Genomic DNA, 25,617 nt, shown 5'->3' with positions numbered 1-25,617 from the left:
ATTTTGTTTTTTTTTTCTCGTATGCGGCAAAGTAATTATATTAACATATCTGGTTTCACAAATATGTATATTTATACTAAATACTATTTCATCGTAAGTTTTTAGGCATTTGGCTATTCATAATTTTATGTATGAAAATTCACACATTATATTGAAGTCTTTTTTTATTGGAATCCAAATCAGCTTGCAATCTCTCATTTGTTTATCCTTTTCATATTTGCCTTTCCTTGGTATACATCTCATTGCTCTATTTTGAATAACTTTTTTTTTTTTTTATTACAAGATAATACATTACAAAATGATAAAAACTTTATAATACATTAGTCCAAGTGAGTTTACAAAACTCAATTCGGGAAAAACAACATTAGATTAAAGACAAGACAACATAAATACTCGTACATTAGAATAAATAAACGCAGAAGTCATTTTGGAGTTCCAAAGAATGTTTCATTCATTAATAAAACTGCTGAGGAAACAGCCTTTGAAAGCTTTTGCCAATGTTTTTTTGTTCATTGTCGGAAGTTTTAGAACTATTTAATGCGTTATATTGCTTATGTGCAATGTATTGTAAGGAGTTAATTCCAAATTTAGTCGTGTAAGTAGATGACGATAAGTGTATTTGATTTTGTGATCGTGTTTTGTTCTGGTGTATGTCGGAATTAAAGACTGGTAGAATCGTAAAAGGAAATATTTGTATCTGTGAGTATATATCTTTTACATGTGTATCCCATGGTAGATTATATATTCCGAATATATATATATATATATATATATATATATATATTCCGTACGGCTCTATAAACTCTATACGGCTCTATGACTTGTATAAACTATTCTTTATATATTCATAAATATAAGATTTCTAAATGCTTTTAAATAACTTTCTAGCGTTTTTCAACGCATTTGAGGTAATGTTTTACAAAAACATATAAATCGAAATATGGTTATTAGTTTATTTACGAGTAACCGTCTAATAAAAATGGCAACATTATTGACTAGTGGACAACGCAAAAATGCTTTATCTAATTCTACTGATAAAAAATGATTGTTTGACTGATGTCATTCTGAACATTGATTACCCACGCTTGTGAACTGCCAGATTGCTTGTCGAATCTGTCAACAAAAAACCTAACTCATTATCAGGTGCTAATGTCGTAATGTACCTGAGCTTTTTACTTTATTACCGAATTTTATTTCCTGACAATGTACATTAAACTAATTTATTTATCACAGGGTTAGGTTAGATTATAAACCCGACGATTCTGTCTACAATTTTTTTTTTGTAAATCATATTCATCCCAATTCTTACATCTTGTGTTGTCTCTTTGTAAATCTCTCCGATCACTGAATTTTTTTTCAATTCTGTTCATTGTATTCATGCGTATTTAATTATTATTATTTTTTCTTTCTCGTATTCAAAAATATTTTATATTTTTATTATTTCTTTCTCATATTCAAAATTATTTTATATTTTTATTTTTTTGTTTTTCATATTCAAAATTATTTATATTTTTTTTATTTCTTTCTCATATTCCAAATTATTTATATTTTTACTATTTCTTTCTCATATTCAAAATTATTTATAATATTAAAGTTTTCCAACATATCTATTTTTTATGTAATAGCCCTCTGAAAGTAAAATAAACGTTAGAACATTTTTTTATCATACGTTTAGGATATGAACCTATTAGATTAGGTTAGGTTAGACTATAATCCCGTCGATTATGTCTACAATTTTTATTGTAAATAATTTCCAACGCAATTCTTAAACCTTGTGTTGTCTCGTTGTAAACCTATCAAATCACTGTATTTTTTTAAAATTTTTCTTTATTGTATTCATGCTTATTTTATTATTTCTTTCTAATATTCAAAATTATTTCTCACATTAATGTCATACTACAGATCTATATTTATGTAATAACCCTCTGAAAGTTACATAAATAGCTTATTAATTTATTATTGATTTTTTTGTGGACACGTCGGAACATTTTTTTTATCACACGGTTAGGATATGAACCCATTCGGTTAGGTTAGATTATAAACCTGTCAATTCTGTCAACAAAAGATTCAGCTCATGTGCTAATATCGGTATTGTACCACGTACCATAACTAATCACTTTATTTCCGAATTATACGCGAACAATGCACAACGAAACATTTTATTTATCTCGTTGTTAGACTCATTATAATAACTGAGCAGATAATAAGTTTATAATGAGAAAACATTATCTTTTTATAAATTATTGTGACTAATCTGATGTTTATCTTGTACTAGCTACTAGTACAACATATTATTTATAATTAGTTCTATGTTGAGTCAACATGTAACACATACTAGTAATTTTAAGTAATTTTAAGTAATTTTAAATAATGCATGAAGGTTAGAAAATATAGGTACTACATAGCCTCTGTTTTCCTGTCCTATGTTATGGTAAACGGTAAAATACCTTATCTTTTACTATTTCATTTTAGATGCACACATTAAATATAATTGTTTCAAGGTCTTGATAAATTGTTAAAATTCTGTAAAACAACCTGTCCTTATCCCCGCCGAATTATCTGAGCTATGAAAAAGAAATCTCTTTGTTTGTCTAAAGCAAAGGTTCCCAAAGTGGTCTATATGGACCCCCAGGGGTCGATATCGGCTTACTGGGGGTCTATGTCGGGGTACATACGAGCGGACCCCCATTTACCTCAAGTCAACATTTAGGAGTTCCGTAAATGACACAATAGACCTAACACAAATATAATAGACTGAGAAATTACTTATTTGATATTTGTATTTTTATATTTCGTAAAGTTATTAATTGATGTATATAAATAGAGTCTACGTTCTTTTTCTCGTCAGAATTAATATATTCAAGCAAAACATTGCACATTGCGAATTTTCCTAGTTCCCCAACTTGATTTTGAAAAACGTCCAGGGTAATAATGACGTTTAAATTTAAATGCACTTCACACAGACTTCAAAACTAAGTTTGAGGATATTTTGACTATGGAAATGGAACGTTGAAGAATCGGATATCATGTGACAAGAAGAGCTGACCGGAATAAGCACTGAGAAAGAACTTAAGGGGTAGTTCTGTAGGGCCAGCTACACAAAAAAAATCCCGTTGCTTATCCTGCTTCATTTTCATTTAGTGTAATACCTCACAAGGGCGCCCGTCTGCACAGTGTAAAGAGAGAGGAACTATACCGTCACCCGGTTGTTAGACAGGCGAGGGAAGGGAATCTTTTTACGAAAAAAATAAATGATTATCACATGGGACGTTAATAGTTTTAGAAAAATTAAATTTTCGGCAGGAATGGGTCTACAAAAAAAAATGACAAGTGGTCTTCGGGGCAAATAAGTTTGGGAACCTCTGGTCTAAAGCAGCAATAACACTCAAACGATGAGCTCATGAGTTGTTATCTTGCACACCTTTTTCTATATGATATTTATTGTTGTTTTATTATATTATTTATATATAACGAAATTGCATCAAACGTTAACGGAAAATGGCGACACATAATGTGCACATTTCATCCAAATTTGCATAATTTCATAATATTCAATAGCAAAAAATGGATTTAAAACAAGCAAGCAGATAATTAATTAAGTATGTAAGAGTGTGCGGGCGTGATGTGGTAGCTTGTTGGAATGATAGCTGTTTAGTTAACTGTGTCAAGGCCGCCAGGGCAATGATCGGAAATTAACAGTCGTAAGGTGTTTGAGGACAACACTGAACAAAAAATGCCTAGAACGGTGATCTATTTTAATACGAAAGAAAACTGAAGCTAATTTATTTCTGAATTGTTTCATAACCAAACGAGATGTTGTGTTATTTATAACTAGCTGACATTTACCCGGCTTTGCTCGGAGGCTTTTCTCTACTTTCCATAAATAATATGCATATATTATATATATATTAACCGTCCGAAAGAAATTTTCTAAATGGAAATATAAACCCTATCAAAATCTGCTGTGTAGTTTAGTAGAACTAAGCGCATAGACAGACTCGAATAGTGACTTTGATTTATACTATGTATTATTTATGAACTTCAAATTACACATACCTATTTAACAAACAAACTATACATTCTTACTAAATAGACTTAAAATACATTCCCTAGAAAACAGAAAAATAAAAAATGACCTAACTTTTTTATTTAAGATTATTAACTCCAAACTAGACTGTTGTGAACTCCTGCAATTCGTAGATTTTAGAGTACCTACTCAAGCAACTGGGCAAAATATATTATTCTGCAACAATAACTTTAGTACCAACTATCACATACATGCACCTATTTCTCGTTTTCACACACTTGGAAACAAATTCACCTCAAATGTCGACATATTTAATATAAGTTAGCCTGTGTTCAAGAGATACCTGAATGACATTTTTATATAGCATATTTTAAGGGCGATCGTGTATATTTGTTGTTTTCTTTTAGACATGTTGTGAAGTTTAAAAAAATTGTTACTTTTGTGTTGATGTTTTAAAAATAAAAACCTTCTGTTGTCACTGTATTATGCAATAAATTATGTAAAATATGTATAATGTAAAGCCCATCAGGGCGTTTAAATTAATACATAAATTATATCGTTTTTGTCCAGAGTTGTGGAAAATAAAATATAAATTAAATAAATGAAAATGGAGCTTAATTGGAAACATACGGACACGCCCACAACACACTTCTATCAATTAATCTGTTCAGTGAGAAATAACTATTTTGCAATAATGCAGATATTCCATTATGAATTCCGTTGTTCTCCGTGATAATAATATATTATTATATGCAGAGATATCAAAAATTATACTATGGAATGATAACTTTTGGATTTCAGGTCAACTCTCGTGTATGGCCTCCAATGAGATTGAGATCGCTAAATGTTAGGTAATAAAATAGCTTGAGGTCAGCCAGGCAAAGGTTTTCATACCGTAACTGGATTATTTTATTCAATAATATTTTCTGTTTTTATAGTTATGGTTGTGTCATTGAAAATATGGATCTCTTTTATTATGCACTAGCTGACGGGTACCCGGCGTTTCTCGACTTTTCTCCACTTTAAATAAATATAATAACCATGTATTATATATATTAATCTTTCGGAAGAAATTCTCTAAATCAGGGGTCTCCAAACTACGGCCCGCGGGCCGTATCCGGCCCGCCAGTGTCATCCATCCGGCCCGCGACATCTTATGACCAGTGTCATCAAGGACCCGCGACAGCTAATGGCTAAGACCTTGCTCAGAAGGGGCGAAAACTCCGCGAATTTTTTCGTGCGAATAAATAAATATGCTCGTTGGCGAGGTACTTGGCACCAATACATTGCGTCCACAAGTATCGCGCGAATATATCGAGAGGATTTTTTTGAAAAATCTTTATTTGATTCGCAATGATATCAAGGTCTGAGAAACGAGTATCAATAAATAATCTTCAAAGCTACGTTATCTAAAGCTATATTTTCATCCCTGAAAATTCTATTGTCTACCCCCCCCCCCCTCCATAGGACAGAAAATATGGGTGTCTAGAAATTAAAACGGTTTTGACCATCTGAACTCACTGGAGTAGTCAATGTGGCCCTCCGGCTGAAAAGTTTGGAGACCCCTGCTCTAAATGATACTGAAAACCCTATCAAACTACGTTGCATAGTTTAGAAGAACTAAGCACACAAACAGACAGACGCGGATAGCGGCTTTGTATTTATACTATTTAGTGATACCTATGTATTGTTACAATTACAAATTTATTTGTTTAGTTCATTATGATCCTGGGATGTTCCCGAACGTTTCAGACTATTCCCGAACATTCCACAATATTCCGGAATTTTCCGAAATGTTATGTAATGCTTTCGAATACTCTCAAATGTTCTGGACTGTTCTAGAAATTTCAAGAGGGCGAAACTTCCAGTCCTTATATTTTTAAAAGCATGACCTTCTTCATGGATGGGGGATAGAGGGCTACCACACCATATAACTCCTTTGATCGTACCTGGACTCGTTTCTGAGTTTTACCGGTACGCACATTGTACAATTACTTTTATGATATATATTGATTAACTAGTAACCGGAAAACTCAACACACTAGAGTTGGGTCCTGTGAGTACTTTTCGTTACTGGCTACAATGAGTACACGTACAAAGAAATACCTGGTAAAAATACCGGTGATAAAATACTCAAAAGTATTTAATACCTACCTTAGGATTGAATAAGAATAAGTTATTTCTAAACTATACTCAAATAAAATCTGCCCACATATTCCTCACAAGAGTAATTTTTCAAATCCACGGGGGGATGATCCACATTTTTCCGATCAAAAGTAAATTTCTCTTCAAAATACATAAAAGTAGCTGTTACAAATACTTAGTACAAATACCTCCTAAAAGTACCTATTAAAAATACCCATCAAAAGTACCTATTAAAAAAACCCATTAAAAATACCTATTCAAAATACCCATCAAAAATACCGATTCAAAATACATATCAAAGCTACCAATTCAAAATACCCATCAAAAATACCTTTCATAAATACCTGGTAAAAAAAAGTACCTATTAAAAATATTTAGCCTAGTGTTTTGGAACCAGGTATTTTGGAGATTTGTCACAAGTACAAAGTATCGCATGAAAATACCCGGTAGTTAAACTGGTTAAGATAAATACGCCTCACCTCTACAACACACCTTCAAAAAGTTATACAAATACAGTCATGAAAAGTGATGAAACAAAACCAGGTTAAATAGGTTAATTTTTTTCATGGCTTTTAATGACTTTATATTACTTTTTAAAAGATGAATTGAATTGTTATGGTATTGAATTGAATTGTTATTGTATTGTATTGAGTAATCAAGGAACCGTATTAACTGTCGTCTATCCGGCGTTGTTCGGTGTTATGGAGGGTTCTTTTTATTTATTTTATTTTTTTTACATCAACTTCACACAGGAGGCCGTAAGGAAATTTATTTCCTTCGAAGGTTATGTCATCTTTCGGGATGCTGTACGAATGGTATTTTTGAGTGAAGGAAGGGAGGAAGTTCTTGGAAGGAAAAAAGTGGGATCAGTGTGACCAGGAGTGCTGTATGAAACCATTCCTCCCACTGCGATTCGTTGGAGTAGAGAGTCCGGCTAGAGAGGTTAGTCCTCCCTCGGTCCGGCCCGCCACCCAGTTGGTGGGCAGACGCATCCGCCACCAAAACATGGACAAAAATTACGTAAATTAACCCAGCTAACTCACCAAACGTAGAGAACAACTTGGGATAACCTGTAGCAGAGGGGTTATACAATTAATGGTACCCCAGGCGACGGTACCTATACCCGCCTCCCAAAATGTAAATAAAAATAATTTTTTTAAGCTATGTTTATTTTTACTAAACGTTAGGTTTACCTATATTTAGAGATTATATTTGATACTTCCAACGAGGTGTGTGGCGTGCACAGAAGCTAATTAGCCACAACATTGTTAATCGAAAGTATTGTGGTTTTACCTTCTAATAAATCATTATGCAAAATAACTTTTTGTTGCAATCCTAAAGCTGCGTTTACAACAAAGTCTTCCACTAAGTTTTCCACAAGTTGCGGCAATTTGTTGCTTTTTCTACAAAATCAGAAACTTTGTCTGTCTTCCACTGGTTGAGAGACAAATCTTCCACTAAATTTTGGTTTCTCGTGGAGTGTCGGTAAAGATCAAAGAAAGTTGACAACTAAAAGTGGAAGATTTGTTGCTGCGCGCTTTGCGCTAGCAACTTGTAGGAAACTAGTGGATAACTGTTCCCCCTCCACGCAAACTTACAAACTTCAATAACAAACAGTGAAATTGTTGATTTTGAGATTTTAAACAAATAACCGCGACTTGTGTACGAATCACCAGTAGCCAAAAAACGTAATGTAACTGCTAGCTTTTCTTGGACAGGTACTGATTTCCTGTAGTTTGTGTCACGTTTCTTGAGTTTCTTGAAATCAAAGTCACTACTGGACATTCTCAGAAAGTTTTTGCCTCTCCCGTCGCACCTCAGCTCACCACTCAACGGATCTACGCCATCTTCTCGGAGATAATGCCTAATTCTTGACATTACTGCCTTTCGCGCCAATTCTTTGGCAACAATTTTTCCATTTGTTGTTCTAAATTTGAGAAGAGCAACTTTTAGTTGACAACTTTTAAGTTGACCAAACAATCTTTTGTCAACTTTGGTGTAAACGCGGCTTTAGGGACAATAAGTTAGTTGTTTAGTATTTAGGCAGTTACGTTGTATTTGCCTAACATAGATTTAAAAAAAAAAATATATTTATTTTTTTAAATAACATTTTCTTTGTAAAACCATAAATTGTAATATTTAATCATTGAAGACAATATTTGAGAATCAAACGAAAATTCGAAATTAATCCTAAATTCGTTATTTTCCTTTTCGTTACTTTAGTGGGTATAATCTTCAAAAGTTATTCCTCATTAGAGTTCAATATTCATTTAGACTTTAAGAAAAAGTTAATAAATAAAAATCTAATAGTTTATCTCATACACTATCTAGGTTACAGATAAATTCACTAGAAATTTTGTAATCATTTGAAAAGATAGCAGCAAACAATATGAGAAAAAAATAATTGAAGATGATTCTGCATTTGATATACGAGTTCGACAAAGTCTTCTTTTTCAATGATAATTTCAAGAATGGAGAAATAATGAGATGAATCCCCAAGTATTTGATATGATGTTACCACAAACTTGAGATTGGTCATGATTGGTGACCGGATAAATTATCAAAATGACAATTCAACACACATTTAAAAAATTATATAAAGTCGTGATAAGTGATGAAACAAAAACTAGGTTCAATAGGTTACTATCATTATTTTTATTTATATCACTTTAAAGGTGTGTTGAATTGTAATTGTGTTAAGTTATCTTGAAGTGAAATGACACTAAACTGCGCTATATAAATTCCATGTTATTATTATTATTATCATGGAACCGTTGTGATTATATCAGAAAGTACAAATATGATGTTAGTGCAAATTTAGTACCAAAATAAATTTTAGTTCCTGATTTCGCCACCTTCAATTTCTTCGTTGCCGATTTGTTTTCTCTTGTCATAGATCATGATTAATTACTTCAAAGATTATAAGTACTATCAAAAACTAACTAACACAAATAAATAAATGTATGTTGATGAATGATTAGGTGCGTTGAAATCAAACGTGCTTGCAAAAAACGAACTCTCGAGAACTAGTTTTACAGTTACCTAATCCTAAAAAATCTTTGTACATAAAATTGTTGTAAACAAATATTATTAGTAATTCCGTAGCTCATTGCTAAAAGGATTAATGTCAATTATTAATGATGGAATTGATATATTGTGTTTTTCTCGAAGTGGGTAAGCGTCAATCAGCAATTGTGAATACTTTCTATTTCAACGGGATTGTAATAAAAAGACACACAGAACGTACTTATGGTAGGTATTTCACAAAATATGTTTTTTTGTCAGTTCAAGTGTTAGATACTGTCAGAATCACATTGGAAATAGACCACCACTCAAAAGCGAAAAGTTTCTTAAAATGTCTTTAGCCGTGTTTAGGAAGTACATCTGAATAGCGAGGAACCACCTAGGATTCTTGCTGCAGAGTCTCCATCTTCTATCTTCGTCAAACGTTACAGCGGTGCTTCCAAGTTCTGTTATCTATGTGAGGATATTGTGACACATACCTGGACGGATGATGAACCTCGTGCTGGTACTATTGGTGGACGCGGTAGACTCTGCTGCAGAGTCTCCATCTTCTATCTTCGTCAAACGTTACAGCGGTGCTTCCAAGTTCTGTTATCTATGTGAGGATATTGTGACACATACCTGGACGGATGATGAACCTCGGGCTGGTACTATTGGTGGACGCGGTAGACTCTGCTGCAGAGTCTCCATCTTCTATCTTCGTCAAACGTTACAGCGGTGCTTCCAAGTTCTGTTATCTATGTGAGGATATTGTGACACATACCTGGACGGATGATGAACCTCGGGCTGGTACTATTGGTGGACGCGGTAGACTCTGCTGCAGAGTCTCCATCTTCTATCTTCGTCAAACGTTACAGCGGTGCTTCCAAGTTCTGTTATCTATGTGAGGATATTGTGACACATACCTGGACGGATGATGAACCTCGGGCTGGTACTATTGGTGGACGCGGTAGACTCTGCTGCAGAGTCTCCATCTTCTATCTTCGTCAAACGTTACAGCGGTGCTTCCAAGTTCTGTTATCTATGTGAGGATATTGTGACACATACCTGGACGGATGATGAACCTCGGGCTGGTACTATTGGTGGACGCGGTAGACTCTGCTGCAGAGTCTCCATCTTCTATCTTCGTCAAACGTTACAGCGGTGCTTCCAAGTTCTGTTATCTATGTGAGGATATTGTGACACATACCTGGACGGATGATGAACCTCGTGCTGGTACTATTGGTGGACGCGGTAGACTCTGCTGCAGAGTCTCCATCTTCTATCTTCGTCAAACGTTACAGCGGTGCTTCCAAGTTCTGTTATCTATGTGAGGATATTGTGACACATACCTGGACGGATGATGAACCTCGTTCTGGTACTATTGGTAGACGCGGTAGACTCTGCTGCAGAGTCTCCATCTTCTATCTTTATTGAACGTCACAGCGGTGCTGCCAAAGTCTGGTATCTATGTGAGGATATTGTGTAAGCGCTTTATTAGCAGCAGGCACATACCTGGGCGGATGACGAACCTCGTGTTGGCACTGTTGGTGGACTCTCTCGCTGCAGCAGCTGGTCCAGTTTCTTCATCACCTAGGATTCTTACTGCAGAGTCTCCATCTTCTATCTTCATGTCACCTGTTCCTGTTCTTCATTTTACTTAACTTAACTTCGCTTCTTTTTAAGGCGCCCCTGAGGTGATATCTCACAAAAGCGGCGATATGCAAATTGTCCAATATTATTATTACTTCCTAACCGTCATGTTTCCCATTTCCTTTCGTTCCCCATTCTCTTCATCCTCAAAATATATAACTGGCCAACTGGGGATGTCACACAGGCTCTGTACATTTGGTAGCATTTTGATCTATTTGGAGGTATTCACATTTTTAGAAAAACATATCAACCACAGTATTTACGGTCTCTGTAACCAAAATAATCCAAACCATTTAGTGACGGTAGCGGGTGGGTGGGCGGAATACACGAGACGAAAACCATTGATGAATATGTGTAATTTTTAAGAATATTGAATGTAAAGAAAGTTGTACGAAGTTAGCGAGGGAACATAAAAGGTTAAAAAAAAACTTTTTCAACCGAAAAGTCTCGCAAAATGCCACACTCTAAAATATTTGTAGATTCCAGCAATCTAAAAACAGGCTTGGATTTAATTGTTAGAATTATAGGAACTATACTAACTGTAATAGTTTTAAAGACTATATGTAGGATAAAAATTGATAAAAACCCGGCAAAAAATACTGTAGATGGTACTATAAAATAGCACATTCAACGTAGGAGAAATATAATACAAACAAACTCGTTTTGGCTCTGTATAATGTGGCTTCACCATAATTGTGAAAAACATATCAACAGATGATTAAAATAACACAAGTCACTCATGACTGCAAATAATAACTGTGATGAGGTCACATACAACGTACTGAGCATCAAACAGGCTAATCATTCTCCTCTTCAAAAATCAAAATATAAAATCTCTGACCTGCATCTTTTCTGACATACATTCTCCATTCTCCAAGTAGTTGGTTGCCATTTCTAATTATATATAATGTTGTGTGCAAAAAATGCTGTAATTTTTTTGCATGGTGGATTAAAAATGATACAAATTATGATTAATGTAGTTCTGTCAAAAGATAGTAACATTGTATATTTCTATGTACCTGTCCTGATTGATTATCTCAACATGCTATTCGCACGCGAACCTAGTTATGCGAATTTTAGTTTTTTTACCATTTTAGTTTTTTTAATATTTTAGTTTTGTTACTGTTTTAGTTTTGTCAATATTTTAACTTTTTCACTATTTTAGTTTTATTACTATTTTAGTTTTGTTACTGTTTTTAATAATATGTGAAGTGACGATAATTTTTATAATACCTTTGTTTAGAAATATGTTTTAGTTAAGGCGAAGCTTAATGCTAAAACACTATTTTGAATAATCTTTATAACGAATCGGTGTAAATTCGATCAAGTGAATCAGATACTCGATTCGGGCCATGTCAAGATTAAGAATAATAGAAGAGTATATATAAGAGTCAGAATAATATAAGAAAAATAAATATATGTATGAGACGATTTATGAATGTGAATGAGGCAAGAAGTGTGCGCCAAGACCGAGTTGTTTGGCGGTCCGTCCTCTCTGCCTACCCCTGCGGGGAAACGGCGTGATGGTTAGTTAGTTAGTTTAAACATACGCAGGATGAATTTTTATGTAATAAAAGTATTACAACACTCTATTTCTCCTGATAAGTTTCATAGAAGAAATTCTACTTGAAGCCTTTGTATGTAAATTTTACAATTTTGTAATTCTGATGCACGTGGATCGTTAATTACTGCACATAGTTTCTTGAAAACAATAATCATTATTATCGTGTACTTAATACCGGTGTAACTTACCTGATACCTCCATTTTTCACATATAAGTTATGTGACAGTATTACATCAGATTTCCGCCATAAATTGATAATATCACATATTTTATTAACACTCGTGTTTATTTTTAATCTTTTATGCCGTATTTATATTATTATTATTATTACAAAGCAACTGCATTTTATAAAAGATATTAATCTTTAATCTATTAGTAAATATTTACATTAAAATAACTTTCAAATCTATTTCACATTTTTATTAGATCTCAGATAATACTTTAATAAAACAACTTGATTACTGAATACCTTCATGATAATGGTGTTACAACAATATTATATACAGGGTTTCCGGGGGTAAAGTGCGCTAACTTTGAAAGGCGATTCTACATGATGGTAGAAGTAAAAAAAAAAAAGATTTTTCAAAATTCCAATGTTTATTTTCCCATACAAATATATTTTTAGTATAGAATAATATTTATTTTCCCATACAAACTGTTCAGCTTCTTAACCTTGGAATTTGGAAAAAGTTTTTTTAAATTTTTTTATTAGAACTAGGTATCATGTAAAATCACCCCCGAAGTTAGCGCACTTTACCCCCGGACACCCCGTATTTATATTTTGTTGTATGACCTTTTGCAATTACAAGTTTTCCTGTCAGGCTTGTGGCATATTCTATCAGAAGGTCAGAGCATCTCAGATTTGAAATAATAAATTATTTAACATATTGAATTTTCATTTTGGTGTCCCTCCTTTCAGAAATGGTTTATCGATAGCCCAATCTTCACCATATAGGCTGCAGCCTGGAACTGCACTCGTACCAGTCGAAATGCGGCGTCTTCATTTACTACGCCTCATTTTATTATTTTTAAGTTCAACATTATTATAGAACACAAGTATTTGCATAAATTTCACTTGAGGTCATAACCGCAAAATTCCAATGTAAAAAATGAATAATCGTGACTTTTCTATAATAATATAATAATTCTGTATAAAGGTTAGGTGACTACGACAGGACACGGATTATCCTTGTTTTTGTCCTGTAAAAGGCCAAGAGTTCCTTCTTTACTCGGCTGATCAAACTGACATTTATTCAAGGTGATTTAACTTAACCTACCAGCTTAAATCGTAGGTAAACTTTGCTCACAAAAAAATCACTCTTTTCAAAAAAATTCTTCATGGGATGTAAATTAACATTCTGAAACTTAACTCTCTCGTATCCACGAGGGGTGTATTTGTAACCCCACTTACCTCACCATCACAAATATCTTTATAACTCAAACTACTAAAAAAATTTGTAAGGACATGTGTATCTCATAATGGGTAAATTTGGCAAAACCTGGGTAAGGTGGCATCTGAATACTGATATGACTCTATCGTTGTCCAATTATTCGTATTCTTTTCGCATATTCAGTATATACGAAAAGCGCTGAGGTGCTCGATAGTGCGGCTGCCTGTTTTTTCAGGATGCGTATAACGTAGTGGTATAGAGATTAATATTTGGGTTTAGAGGTACGAGTCCGATTTCCGCAGGGAATACAAAAAAACCCAGATTTTTGCCTTAATTCTACTAGACGTGTATTTGGGGTAACTCAATGACCCCGAATGGGCATGCCTGTATAAGATTAATTCCTTTTCGAATGTTCAAACCTCTAAAAAGTCTTAATTTTGACTTTTTTCTTTTGTTAATATTTATGCTATTTAGAAGTTAATTATTACTAATTAAGATTTACCAATTACACCAACGAAGGTGCCTACGTGACATACACGACATAATTCAACAAATATCTGTAACATTTTCATTAAAACGTTAGAACTATGTAATGACTAGGTGAAGAGATTGTTTGAGTATCGCTTAATGTCTCATTGGTAAATCTGTGTGGTAGGGATTCCCCATCAGTGACTATCAATAATGCCAACAGGTTTCTGTGTAAGCTTTTCCTCATACATATTTATTCAAAACTGCCAACATAAACAGTTGAATACAATGACAACATAAATACAATTTCTGAATGTTTCATATTAAATATTTAAATTATTTTTATTTTGTTTTTATTTTCACATTTCATATACACAGATTTAATAGTACTACATAAAATACTTCATTACAAAATTGACTGTCCTGAGTTACTCCAATTAATCAGCATCCACATACCCAAAATATCTTGCCGAAATTTACTACCCTTTTATTTTTACAACACCAGGACACTGTCTTATCAAAATTCCCCAATTCCAAGACTTCACAGTCTCGGAAATAAATACTCTGATCTGGGAGATATATTTCATCTTAAAAATAATCAATATAAATATTGTTTATTTCAATTCTTTTATAGATCGAGACACAAACAGACATCTATAATTTCCGCAATATATATATTTTTATTTTGAATATCTATTTATGTGTCATTTTTACTAATGTATCTTATTTTATTATATGCTTTTGTTGTAACATTTAATATTTTTCTTTTTTCGTTGTATTATGTTTCCTTTATTGTTAAACGGCGCTATACAAGTCATCCAAGTATTATTATTATTATTGTTTTAATTTTGTAGAATCTATAATAACTGTGATACTCTACTATTAAACTTTGTAGTGTGTAAAAGCCCATTAGGGCGTGTAATAATAATAATAAATAAAAATAATAAATATTTAGATTTCTTCCCATACTGCTTAGGACGAATATATTGTACATATTTTTTTAAATGTGAATACCGCACAAGAGTCCCAACTGCCCCCAAACAGTCTGGAGCCAGTGAGCCTATGGCATCCCCAATTGGGGTATGCTGTTAGGCTCTTGGTAGTTGGGAGAGGCAGGAGATGGGGAAGATGACGATGGGGGGAGTAGCATCCCAATTAGGGATAGGTACCTTGCGAGGCTGAAGGGGAGTGAAGAAATGAAGAAGGTAGTGTAAATGATGTTTGGGAGATACCTGACTATTCACATGGACTCACATGTACATTTTTTAAATTTATATTTACATTAATTATACTTTCATAATTATTGGTCGGTTTAGCATTTAATGCGCATTTCTAAAAAGTGTATCATATAATCAGTAAGGTAACTGAGTGTGGGTTTCCCCCTATATGAATGCATCGACCTCCGTTATCTAATTTTCAATAATACCTATATAACACAGCATTTAGCGATTTAGCTTTCCCAACATGTTACCTGTGTGGGAGTAATTGTGCGATTTAAAATGATTATATAATAACTCCATAATTTACTGATTGGAAAAATAAATATTATTATAATACTAGCTGTACCCCACCACCCGTTGCTGTGGATCAGTCTGTCTGTGCAGATAGAGGAAAAATAACGCTTGTTGCTTTTACATCCAACAGATGACATCTAAATAATATAGATATATCAAAACACACGCGTTGTGTCAAAATTTCAAAGCAATCGTTGAAGAACTTTCGGAGACTTAAGATTTTGAACAAACGAACATTTTTATTTATATAGATAGATAGATAGATGATGGTAATTATATTCATGGTGACTTGTGCTGGAAATAGGTACAGTATGTTTAATGCACGAGACTCCTTACTGCCCTGAGCGAGTGGGCCCATGGCATCACCAATAATTTAGTGTAAGTTATGGGGAAGAAGTAATCGAGGGAGAAATTGTACATTATGAGAATACCGGCTAATAGGTGGACAAGATAAATTTGCACAAACAAATAAGGCACAGATAATTATTTATATAGAAGAATTTAAAAGATAAATTTGCACACGTTAATAATTGCACATTTTTGTCTAGCAAAATTTAGTTAAATAATTGGCTACTTTTAAGTTCGATAATTCGAGCGATTAGTTAAGTAAATGATGTTAACCCCTTCAGCGTTTGAGGGTCATAAATGACCGGACGTCCATATTTTATAAAAGTATTTTTTATATTTTTTTCTGTCATGCGGAAATACATAATTTTAAAATGAAAATTCTTTACAATTTATACTGAAATCCATTAATAAAATCATAAAATTGCCAAAATGAATAATTCATATTTTACGCCGATATCGGAACAATCGGTTTAAGGCGACGCACTACGTCGTGTAATATTTTAAATTGAGCCGCTATCAATAACAACCCTTACGTAGATGGCGATAAGGTTTAAATTCCCGCTTAACACCATCCGCCTGTTTTGATTTATGCAAGAAAAAATCATGGCCAAAAAGTGCCTTTTATTTTATTTTGTGGATGTTCAGGCATAAATATTTAATTCTTTTTCCATAATTTTATAAATAACTTAATTTTCCACATTATACAATAAAATCATAACCGAAAATTAGTTCGTAAGTAGGAGATTTTGAACTTTAAAGCAGTTTTCATAAGCCTTTACATTATTTTTTCTGGGCTTATAAAAAGACTTATCTAAAAAATACTCGATTATTTCAAAGTCCAAGATGTATTCTACTCGCAGTATTTAATTAAAGCATCTGAAACATTTCAAGGCGATCAAATTTTCAAACCAAAAACACATGATTTTGCATTACTACGTATGGCATCGCCTTAACTTAATTATTTCTGTGATTTTACTATACGAACGAGTCAAAAGTGAAGTTACAGTTTTAATAAAAATTCCCCAAACAAAGCGAATTTGTTTTCTAAATATCGAATGGTCTCAATTTTTCTATGATTGGAGTAAAAAAATAAGTAAGTTTTAAATTAAAATTTAATAATTTAGAAATAGTAATGTTTATTTTAAATGTATATATCGGAAAGATAATTTTATGCAGTTTCTAAAACAGTATTTTTTTTACGGAAAATTAAAAAATAAGATGTGATATAGCGCATTTGAAATACACAGAAAACATTGCAAACTGAACAAACGTGAAGAAAATACTGAAGGGTTCATTGATAAAAAGGTTGATATTCATCTTAAAAAATCTGGTAAGCATAAAAGGGATGTTAAAAGTTTCAGTATGATAAACAACGTGTTTTCAACGGTTAGTACGTCATAATAAGTTCATGATTAATGCACTGACTCCAGCAAAACAATTATTGCTGGAATTACAAGAGGCCCTGAGGAAAATTTCCCTCAGAGCATGCCAAGTGGGGGGTTTTTGGATGGAAGGAGAGGAAATTCTGGAAAAGAATAAGGAATGAGGGGTGGATGGGAATCTTGGGGACAAGTTTGCTAAGTCGCCAAAAGTCTTGACCACTATGGCTTCCTATAATGAAAGACTATTTAAAATTAGTTTTCTCGCATATACCTAACACCACGCTTCAATGACTGTAGGAGACTTAATAAAAAATCAATTCGTAAATTACTCTTAATCCTTAGATATAAAAATGGCGGTCGTTGACACTTTGAAACACCCCGATGACAGTTTGGTTTTGCAAAGAAATACTTTCCTATAATAAAATTAAAGACAAACTTATAATATTGGTGATTTCTATGCTAAATACGGATTACGTGCTAAGCTCATCATAACAACAAAGCTAGGATATATTATAAAACAACTGACATACCGCCCGGCTTAGAAATAGATCATTAATCAAATAAAATCCTACCCTTTGGCCAATATGAGTAAAAAGCATGTATAATGTTAATAAATACCACACCGCTAATAAATATATATAATGTAGATTTTTCTCCTAACGATCTAAAATACCAACTTTAGTATCAAGGAAACTTATGTGCAAGCGACTCGGCGTAAATTAGCATAACTTGATAAAATATAATCACACAGACACGTGTGTAAATAAGTTAAGTGTGTTTAATAAAACGTTGGCATTTTTGTTAGAGGTGCTCTTATCAAAGATAAATTAGGTACCTACCCACTTTCTTATGTATTATACACTTCTAAATCATGTATTACGATCTTACAAATTACTATTTTGTATTATATTTTATGCTAGCTGCAATTTAAAAACTTGTTACCTGTTTTTCCTTTCTGTTTAATATCTTTTCTGATAATCTTAAAATATAAAAATCACGTGTCACTGCGTTCGTACACGACAATCTCCGAAACCGCCTAACCGATTTCAGTGAAATTTTGTGAATGTGTATGGTTGGTTCCTGCTTGAATAATAGGATAGTTTTGAACAAACAAAATTTTGGATTTTTTTTTTTAAATAATAATTTTTTACACATTTCTCATCAAAAATACATACGACCTCAAATTTTAACTTCCCTACATAGAAGGTTGTCTGTGGCAGGACAACGTCTTGTTGTTTTAGTTACATCAAAATACTACTAACGCCATCAGTGTGTACGGTATTTATTAAATAAACGCCAGTTCATTCTGTCTCCTTGTATAAAAGACCGTGTTTTATTTAAGTAATTCGTCTTATATTATGAAATGCATTCCAAATGGTTGAGTTAAATTCTAACTGGTTTCTAATCTAAATATATATCAGCTTGCGTATGTTTGTTCTCGAAAAAACTCGAGTATTCAAGTATTCGACCGATATCGATGAAAATTTCAATATTGGATTATATTATTATTTTTTAATGATAAACTAACGTTTATAAGACAAGGTTTAATGCATAGCATAAAGGATAACAAATAATTATAAGCAATAATTAATCATCCGAAATACTAATACATATTGAAAACATCTCCCGAGTAAAAATAAATGCCGCCAACGGGAATTGAACCCGTGCCTTCTGATGTCCGGTCTCTGTATCCACTGAGCTATCTCGGCTTATTTCCAACCCACCAAATGATTCAATATGTACTAGTACCTCAATCAACAATTACTGCTAATTATATTTTTCCACCTGTAAACAAACAACTTTATTTTTGTAGGAAAGGCTTTGTTAGTGCTAAATTTCTCACTAGATGGCGTCGAGACATATGATATCTTCATTTATCGGTGAAATATTTTTTGACTCGTCAAATATTATTATTTTTTAATGATAAAGTAATGTTTGTAAGACAAGGTTTTATGCATAGCATAAAGGATAACAAATAATTATAAGCAATAATTAATAAGCAATAAATATTTCATCAATTTATAAGTAAACGGACCAATTTATCCATTTTCAACATTGACTAATTACTACATACCATCATAATTTTCAATGTATTCGTCGGCCGCAGGAAATAGGGTACATACTTCTTAAGTGGTTAACTTTACAGTCGGTGGTGTCGCAAGGTAAAAACTAAATGCTATTTTGGACGGCTGATTCAAAATCAACAGTTACAATAGGAAATTGAAAACTATTTTATCATAGCACCCGGAAATCCCAGTGATTGCTATTATTTATTTACTTATTTATTTAACGCCCAGAGGGCTTTTACATGGTTGGTAGTATAATTTTAATTTGACAAATACTTTCAAACATAAAAAATAAGAATAAAATTACATTTGATAAAAGCTATGTAACAAGTTATACAAACACAAGAAACAAAAACAGAAAATTACAGCTATTTGTTGGTTTACATGATGTGTTTAGGAGTATTGTTGAAATAAATGTGTTAAATGATCCACAAAACTTGCCAAGTTGATATTGAATAAGAAATATCAAAACGCTCTTCTGTTGTTTATATTTACAGAAATATAAGTTGGAAGTGTACCTACCTACCTTAATAAAATGGAACCCACGCAAAATATAAAGAAGTGATGACTAAAGTTTTTCGCTAAACCGTTTTACAAAACAAAAAACCGTTAACGATATTTATTTAGCGAAGATGGAGGACGTGCAAAAGGTCAAGCGGTCCGTGCGAAATAGGCTCATGTTGCTCATCCCTGATCTAAACGATACATCCCAATTCTGAAAAAAATGATTTCAATAACAACAGAAGGTACTAAAGAAAGTGCATTGGGTACATAAAATGGTAACAGTTTTTTTTACATGAGGTTTAGTATATAACCAATTTTTGTTGGTTATGCCTATCGTACTGTAAAACATGCACCATTTTAGCTCCCTGGTCTCAATTCAATTATCAAGAAAACGTCATTTTGTTTTTCAATGCAGATTTGAGTTTTGTTGTTATAATGCAGATTTCAGTTCGTATAATTATTTGATCACGAATTTTCTAACATAACCAGTCATTATTTTAATTTATTGTTTTATTGATTGTGTTTGTGTTTAATTCGTAGAACTCCATTTAATTTTTACAAAAATGTAATGTTAATCAAATTTAATAATGTTATTATTAAGTTCTGCGAGTATTTTAGGTTTTTATTATTGTGACCGCCGCGCTGTTTCGGCGTTCAAGGCCATTTTCAAATTACTTTACCCGTTTAGTCTGTACGAGTATATGCCAAAAACAGTTGATAGGACATATTGTTTTAATGCGATGTGAATTCTTTAAAGGATATAAGCTGAAAGAATTTACAAAAAAATATTTGCCTCATTGTCTTTCAAAAACAAACATTGTTAATTTTTAGAGATATCAGACATTTCGAATGAACCGTTAGTAAACTTGAAAACATCACTACATCTATAAAAAAACAAACAAGAGAACAAATACACATTTCAAATACACATTTATTAATTAATAAAATAATATTGATAAATACGGTATTGATGGTAAATATTGGTATTGTATTATTTAAGTGAAAATCAAGCGGATCCTGCCGACCCACACCGAGTCATCTGATTTTCCCCACAAACAATGTGTTTCGGCTCAGAGCGGGGCCATTTGCCTCGTTGACTCCGTCGTGTGTGTTCATATTTTGCACCCTTTTAAGCAGACAGTTGATTGCCTTAGTGAACTAATTGAGGTTCAATCCTCCAATGTTCATACAGTTACTAATAATGTATCGGGTTTTCATTTGTAAGAATTTTGACAGTTACCTTGATGAACTATTTTCAGCGTGATCAACCTCCCCCTCAAAAGGGGGGTGGTTAGACCTCGTCTCTGCTCCAACACAGGCGACTTTACGTTTTACTTTAAATTTATAAAATATCGATGCTTTCGTTTTTGTACCATATTCCAACTATGAGTATTGATGTGATTTTGTTAAAAATAAATTTTATCTGCAGAAATTTCGTTACTTTTCACTAATATATAAATACTAATCTGCCAGCCACATACATAAACATAATATTAAATATTCATGCTTTGCAAGGACACTTGAGGATTTAGAGTCGTTTTTTTTAATAAATGTAGCTACGTTTAATTTTAAAAATATATATATAATTTATTTTTCGGAATAACTTTATTGAGTAAAACCTCAAATTGTAATATTTAAATATTGAAGACAATATTAGAGATTTTTAAACGAAAATCTGAAACAGAAAAATCAGAAAAGGAAACGGTCACATCTGGGACTCGAACCCAGGACCCTTGTCTTTCCGGGACAATGCTCTACCAACTGCGCTAATGGGACCCTATTCCCCTCGGTCACTTTTAACTGTATCATACTTCGAATAAGAACTACCAACATTGTCTACATAAAGATAGTTGCCAATAAAAATGTGCGGTGAAAAAAATGAAGACAATGTTGGTAGTTCTTATTCGAAGTATGATACAGTTAAAAGTGACCGAGGGGAATAGGGTCCCATTAGCGCAGTTGGTAGAGCATTGTCCCGGAAAGACAAGGGTCCTGGGTTCGAGTCCCAGATGTGACCGTTTCCTTTTCTGATTTTTCTGTTTCACATTTTCGTTTAAAAATCTCTAATATTGTCTTCAATATTTTATTTATATATATAATTATTTTTTTTTATATTAACTCCACACAGGAGGCCCTGAAGAAAATAATTTCCCTCAGGGCCTATGTCATCTTTGGGGATGCTGTGTGGAGGGTATTTTTGGGGGGAGGAAGGAGTGAACATGGGTCTTGAAGAGTCCCATGTTGTAGGAGGGAGGAAACACAGAGGCCGGCAGTTCGTTCCACAGCCGAGCTGTTGAACTTAAGAACGAATCGTAGAAGCGAACCGTTCTCATGTGACAAATGTCAACTGTGTACAAATGTTGGGCGCGCGTTTGGCGTGTATCCCGACTACGCACCGGGGCCGAAGGGATCAATGACGCTAGTTCCTCAGAGCATCTTCCATTGTAATACCGATAGAACAAGGACAGCATACCTACTTGACGCCTGTTCTCTAAAGATTGCAGTCCGTTTGTTAAGATTGGGGAATCTATCAAACGTACCGCCCGTTTTTGCACAGAGTCAAGGATTAATTATATACAGGGTATCATGGGGTAAAGTGTGCTAGCTTCGGGGGGGGGGGGTGATTCTACGTGATAGTACAAGTAAAAATGACAAAGAATTTTTTTTCTAAAACCCAACTTTTATAGTTTTTAAGTAAACGAGTACAATTGTTTGTATTAGATTATTTAACTTCTTTACTTCTACCATCATGTAGAATCACCTCCAGAAATTAGCGCACTTTACCCCGGACAACCTGTAAAGTCCTTGTAATGCGCCATGGAGGAGTAACCATTTGTCACTGAACTGTACTAATTGAATTTTTTGTAATATTTTTGCAGCTACCCAAAATGGCGTTAAGGTCATTCTTCAACGCGCTCGGGCGCACGAAGACACACCTTGACGAGGAACTGACAGAGGGCGAGCCCAAGCTGGCGCGGGTGCTGACGCTGATGGACCTGACCGCGCTGGGCGTGGGCAGCACGCTCGGCCTGGGAGTGTACGTGCTGGCCGGTGCCGTAGCCAAGACAGTGGCGGGCCCGGCCGTGTGCCTCTCTTTCCTTGTCGCCGCCATTGCTTCGGCTTTCGCAGGTACATTTCTTATAAAAGGAAGAAGAATATTACTGAAGATGATTTGAAACGGAGATATGTAAATATGAATTATAAAAGGAGCGCGATAGTATAAAAAACAAAACAAAAACAGATTATAATTAATAGACGTAAGCGAAAATATCTAATGAAATATGACATAAAATTTTGTATACGCTAGTAAATTTAAAGTTCAGCAAAATTTTTGAATGATATTAATAACAAATCATCATTCAGTTATAAACGTTCAAAAAGAAGAAGATTTTTTTTATTTAACGGCAATAGAAAGTAAAGTAAAAAAGATACAATATTAAGTAAAATAAAAATATAAAGTGTTGTAGTTTGTTCTCAGTCCTCCTCACTAGGTATTCCTGTTCCGAGGCGGACTATAGGTTGTTGTATTTGTGTTGATTATGATTTCCTCATCTTCTAATTTGTTGGTTCCCACAAAATATAAAATAAATTAAGCAAAAAGTATTTATGTTTGTTGTCTGTAGGTTGCGTTGGGGTTACTTCAGAAATTTAATGATTTCCTCATCTTCATGTTTAGTTAGCCATAATTTGATGTCTTTTTTAAACTTTTCAATATCCACGGTTTTTTTAATTTCAATAGGAAGGGCATTATATAATTTTATAAATAGTGGGTTTTCTGATTGAGTATTTCATTTTTTTAGTACAGTTTTATAATGCTGAACACGTTAAATTTTTTTTAAATTTCTTTTGGTGGAGTTTTTATGGGTACTATCAGGATTATTTTTATTATTACTTTTTGTGTTTTAACGAGCTGCTTCATGTGAAGGTTTAAGGCAGATACCCATCCAAAAATTCCATATTCTATGCGTGATTGGCAAAGAGCATAGTAGACTTTATATAGATTATTTTTATTTAGTAAATTGCGTACTTTTCTAAAGTAGTACATTGATTACTGAAGATGTTTCGATAGGGATATAAGTAAATGTGATTTAATAAATCAATTAAATGTGAAATATTAAAAGCAATTATTATTAATAGGCATTAACAAAAAATATTAAATAAAACATGACATATGTAAAATAGAGTAAAAACCTCTTGAAACACTGTGTTTTTTTTCTACCTAATTACGCGTTAAACAACAAGTTGTATTTTTTTATAATTTTCGGAGCACACTTTACGATTTTTTCTGTAGAGGGAATTTCAAAATAATTACTTTTTCAGCTGCATCCGAACAGAGATTATCTTAAAAATAAATAAAAATTAGAGATTCAAACAAAGCTTTCAAGGGAAGTATGTTATAATATGTCGGTAGAAATTCAGAATGCGGTTTTTTTAGGTTATATTCTCGATTTAAGTTACATAATTTCACGAGTATCTGACATCAGCTGTGATCATGTGAACTCCATTTTATCTGATCAAACGACAATAAAGAACACAAAGTTAATACAAAATGCTTCACTTACAGATTAAGATTTTTTAATAAGAATTGTTAAATGAATAGTTTTAAAGATATTGAATGCCTTAGGAATCCTTCCAGAACAAAAAAAAAACTCACGCAAGAGGCTCATGGAGCAATTTTTTTTTGCTGTACAGTTTTTTTAACCCTTCAGGCTTTTCGATATTTTACAAACATGTTGTTTTTTTCCCGTAAAAACAAATAGATATTATTTTGGGACTAGATAAAATTATCTTTCTGGTGTATTTATTTAAAATAAACATAACTAATTACAAATGATAAAATTAAAATATCGAAAACGATTTTTTTTTCGAAAACGATTATATACCACATTTTCACTTTATTTTTTACTCCAAATGTAGATTTTTTTTAAACATTATTTTTTTTAGTGATGTAAGAACGCCATAGTTTCTAAGAAAATTAATTGAAATTAAATTAAATTGTAATTTAACTTTTATCTTGTTCATACTATAAAATATAAAATTTGTTTTAAAGAAAAACAGAATGTTGTGTTATCGTCGCGAAATATGAATTATCCACTTTGACTATTTTCAGTATTTTATTCATGACATCCAGTTTATAGATTTGATCTTTACTGAGAAGGATTATTATTATTTCTCTTTCTAACGTCGAAAAAATTACGTAAAAATAATTTTATAAAATATGGACGCCCGGTCATAAATGACCCTAAAATGCTCGGGGGTTAATAAAGAAATCGCACACCTGGGTCAATTTGATTTGTCTTCATATTTTTAATGTTCAGCTGTTTCATTGTTTGTTTGGAACAACAAATTGTTTGCTTCCTGAAATTATGTAATTATAGAAGGTAAGAAGTTATTTACCCAACTGTTTTTTTACATAATTACATAAGTTCAAGATCAGTTTAAAATTTTACATACGTTCAGATCAGCAATATTATATTTTTCAGCTTTCTTAATATATTTCTTACATTAATCAAAATACTAGTACCTACGCACCGGAGTATAAATTTTGCATA

The 25,617-nt window shown here is 32.9% G+C and overlaps 1 protein-coding gene across 1 annotated transcript in view; it reads left to right on the top strand.

The window, feature by feature from the left end:
- slif (cationic amino acid transporter slimfast) overlaps positions 1-25,617 on the top strand; it is a 79,099-nt gene that overhangs the window by 27,732 nt on the left and 25,750 nt on the right. The window contains exon 2 of the mRNA XM_089636198.1: positions 22,945-23,194. Coding sequence (XP_089492324.1) covers positions 22,954-23,194 — 241 coding nt within the window. The 5' untranslated portion in view covers positions 22,945-22,953. The remainder of the gene's footprint in view (positions 1-22,944; positions 23,195-25,617) is intronic.

The sequence above is a fragment of the Hesperophylax consimilis genome, chromosome 10 (genome assembly GCF_061612785.1).
Source record: "Hesperophylax consimilis isolate HC1 chromosome 10, BYU_Hcon_1.0, whole genome shotgun sequence".
In the NCBI taxonomy this organism is placed as follows: Eukaryota; Metazoa; Arthropoda; class Insecta; order Trichoptera; family Limnephilidae; genus Hesperophylax; species Hesperophylax consimilis.
This window is presented reverse-complemented; position numbering and strand designations above follow the sequence as displayed.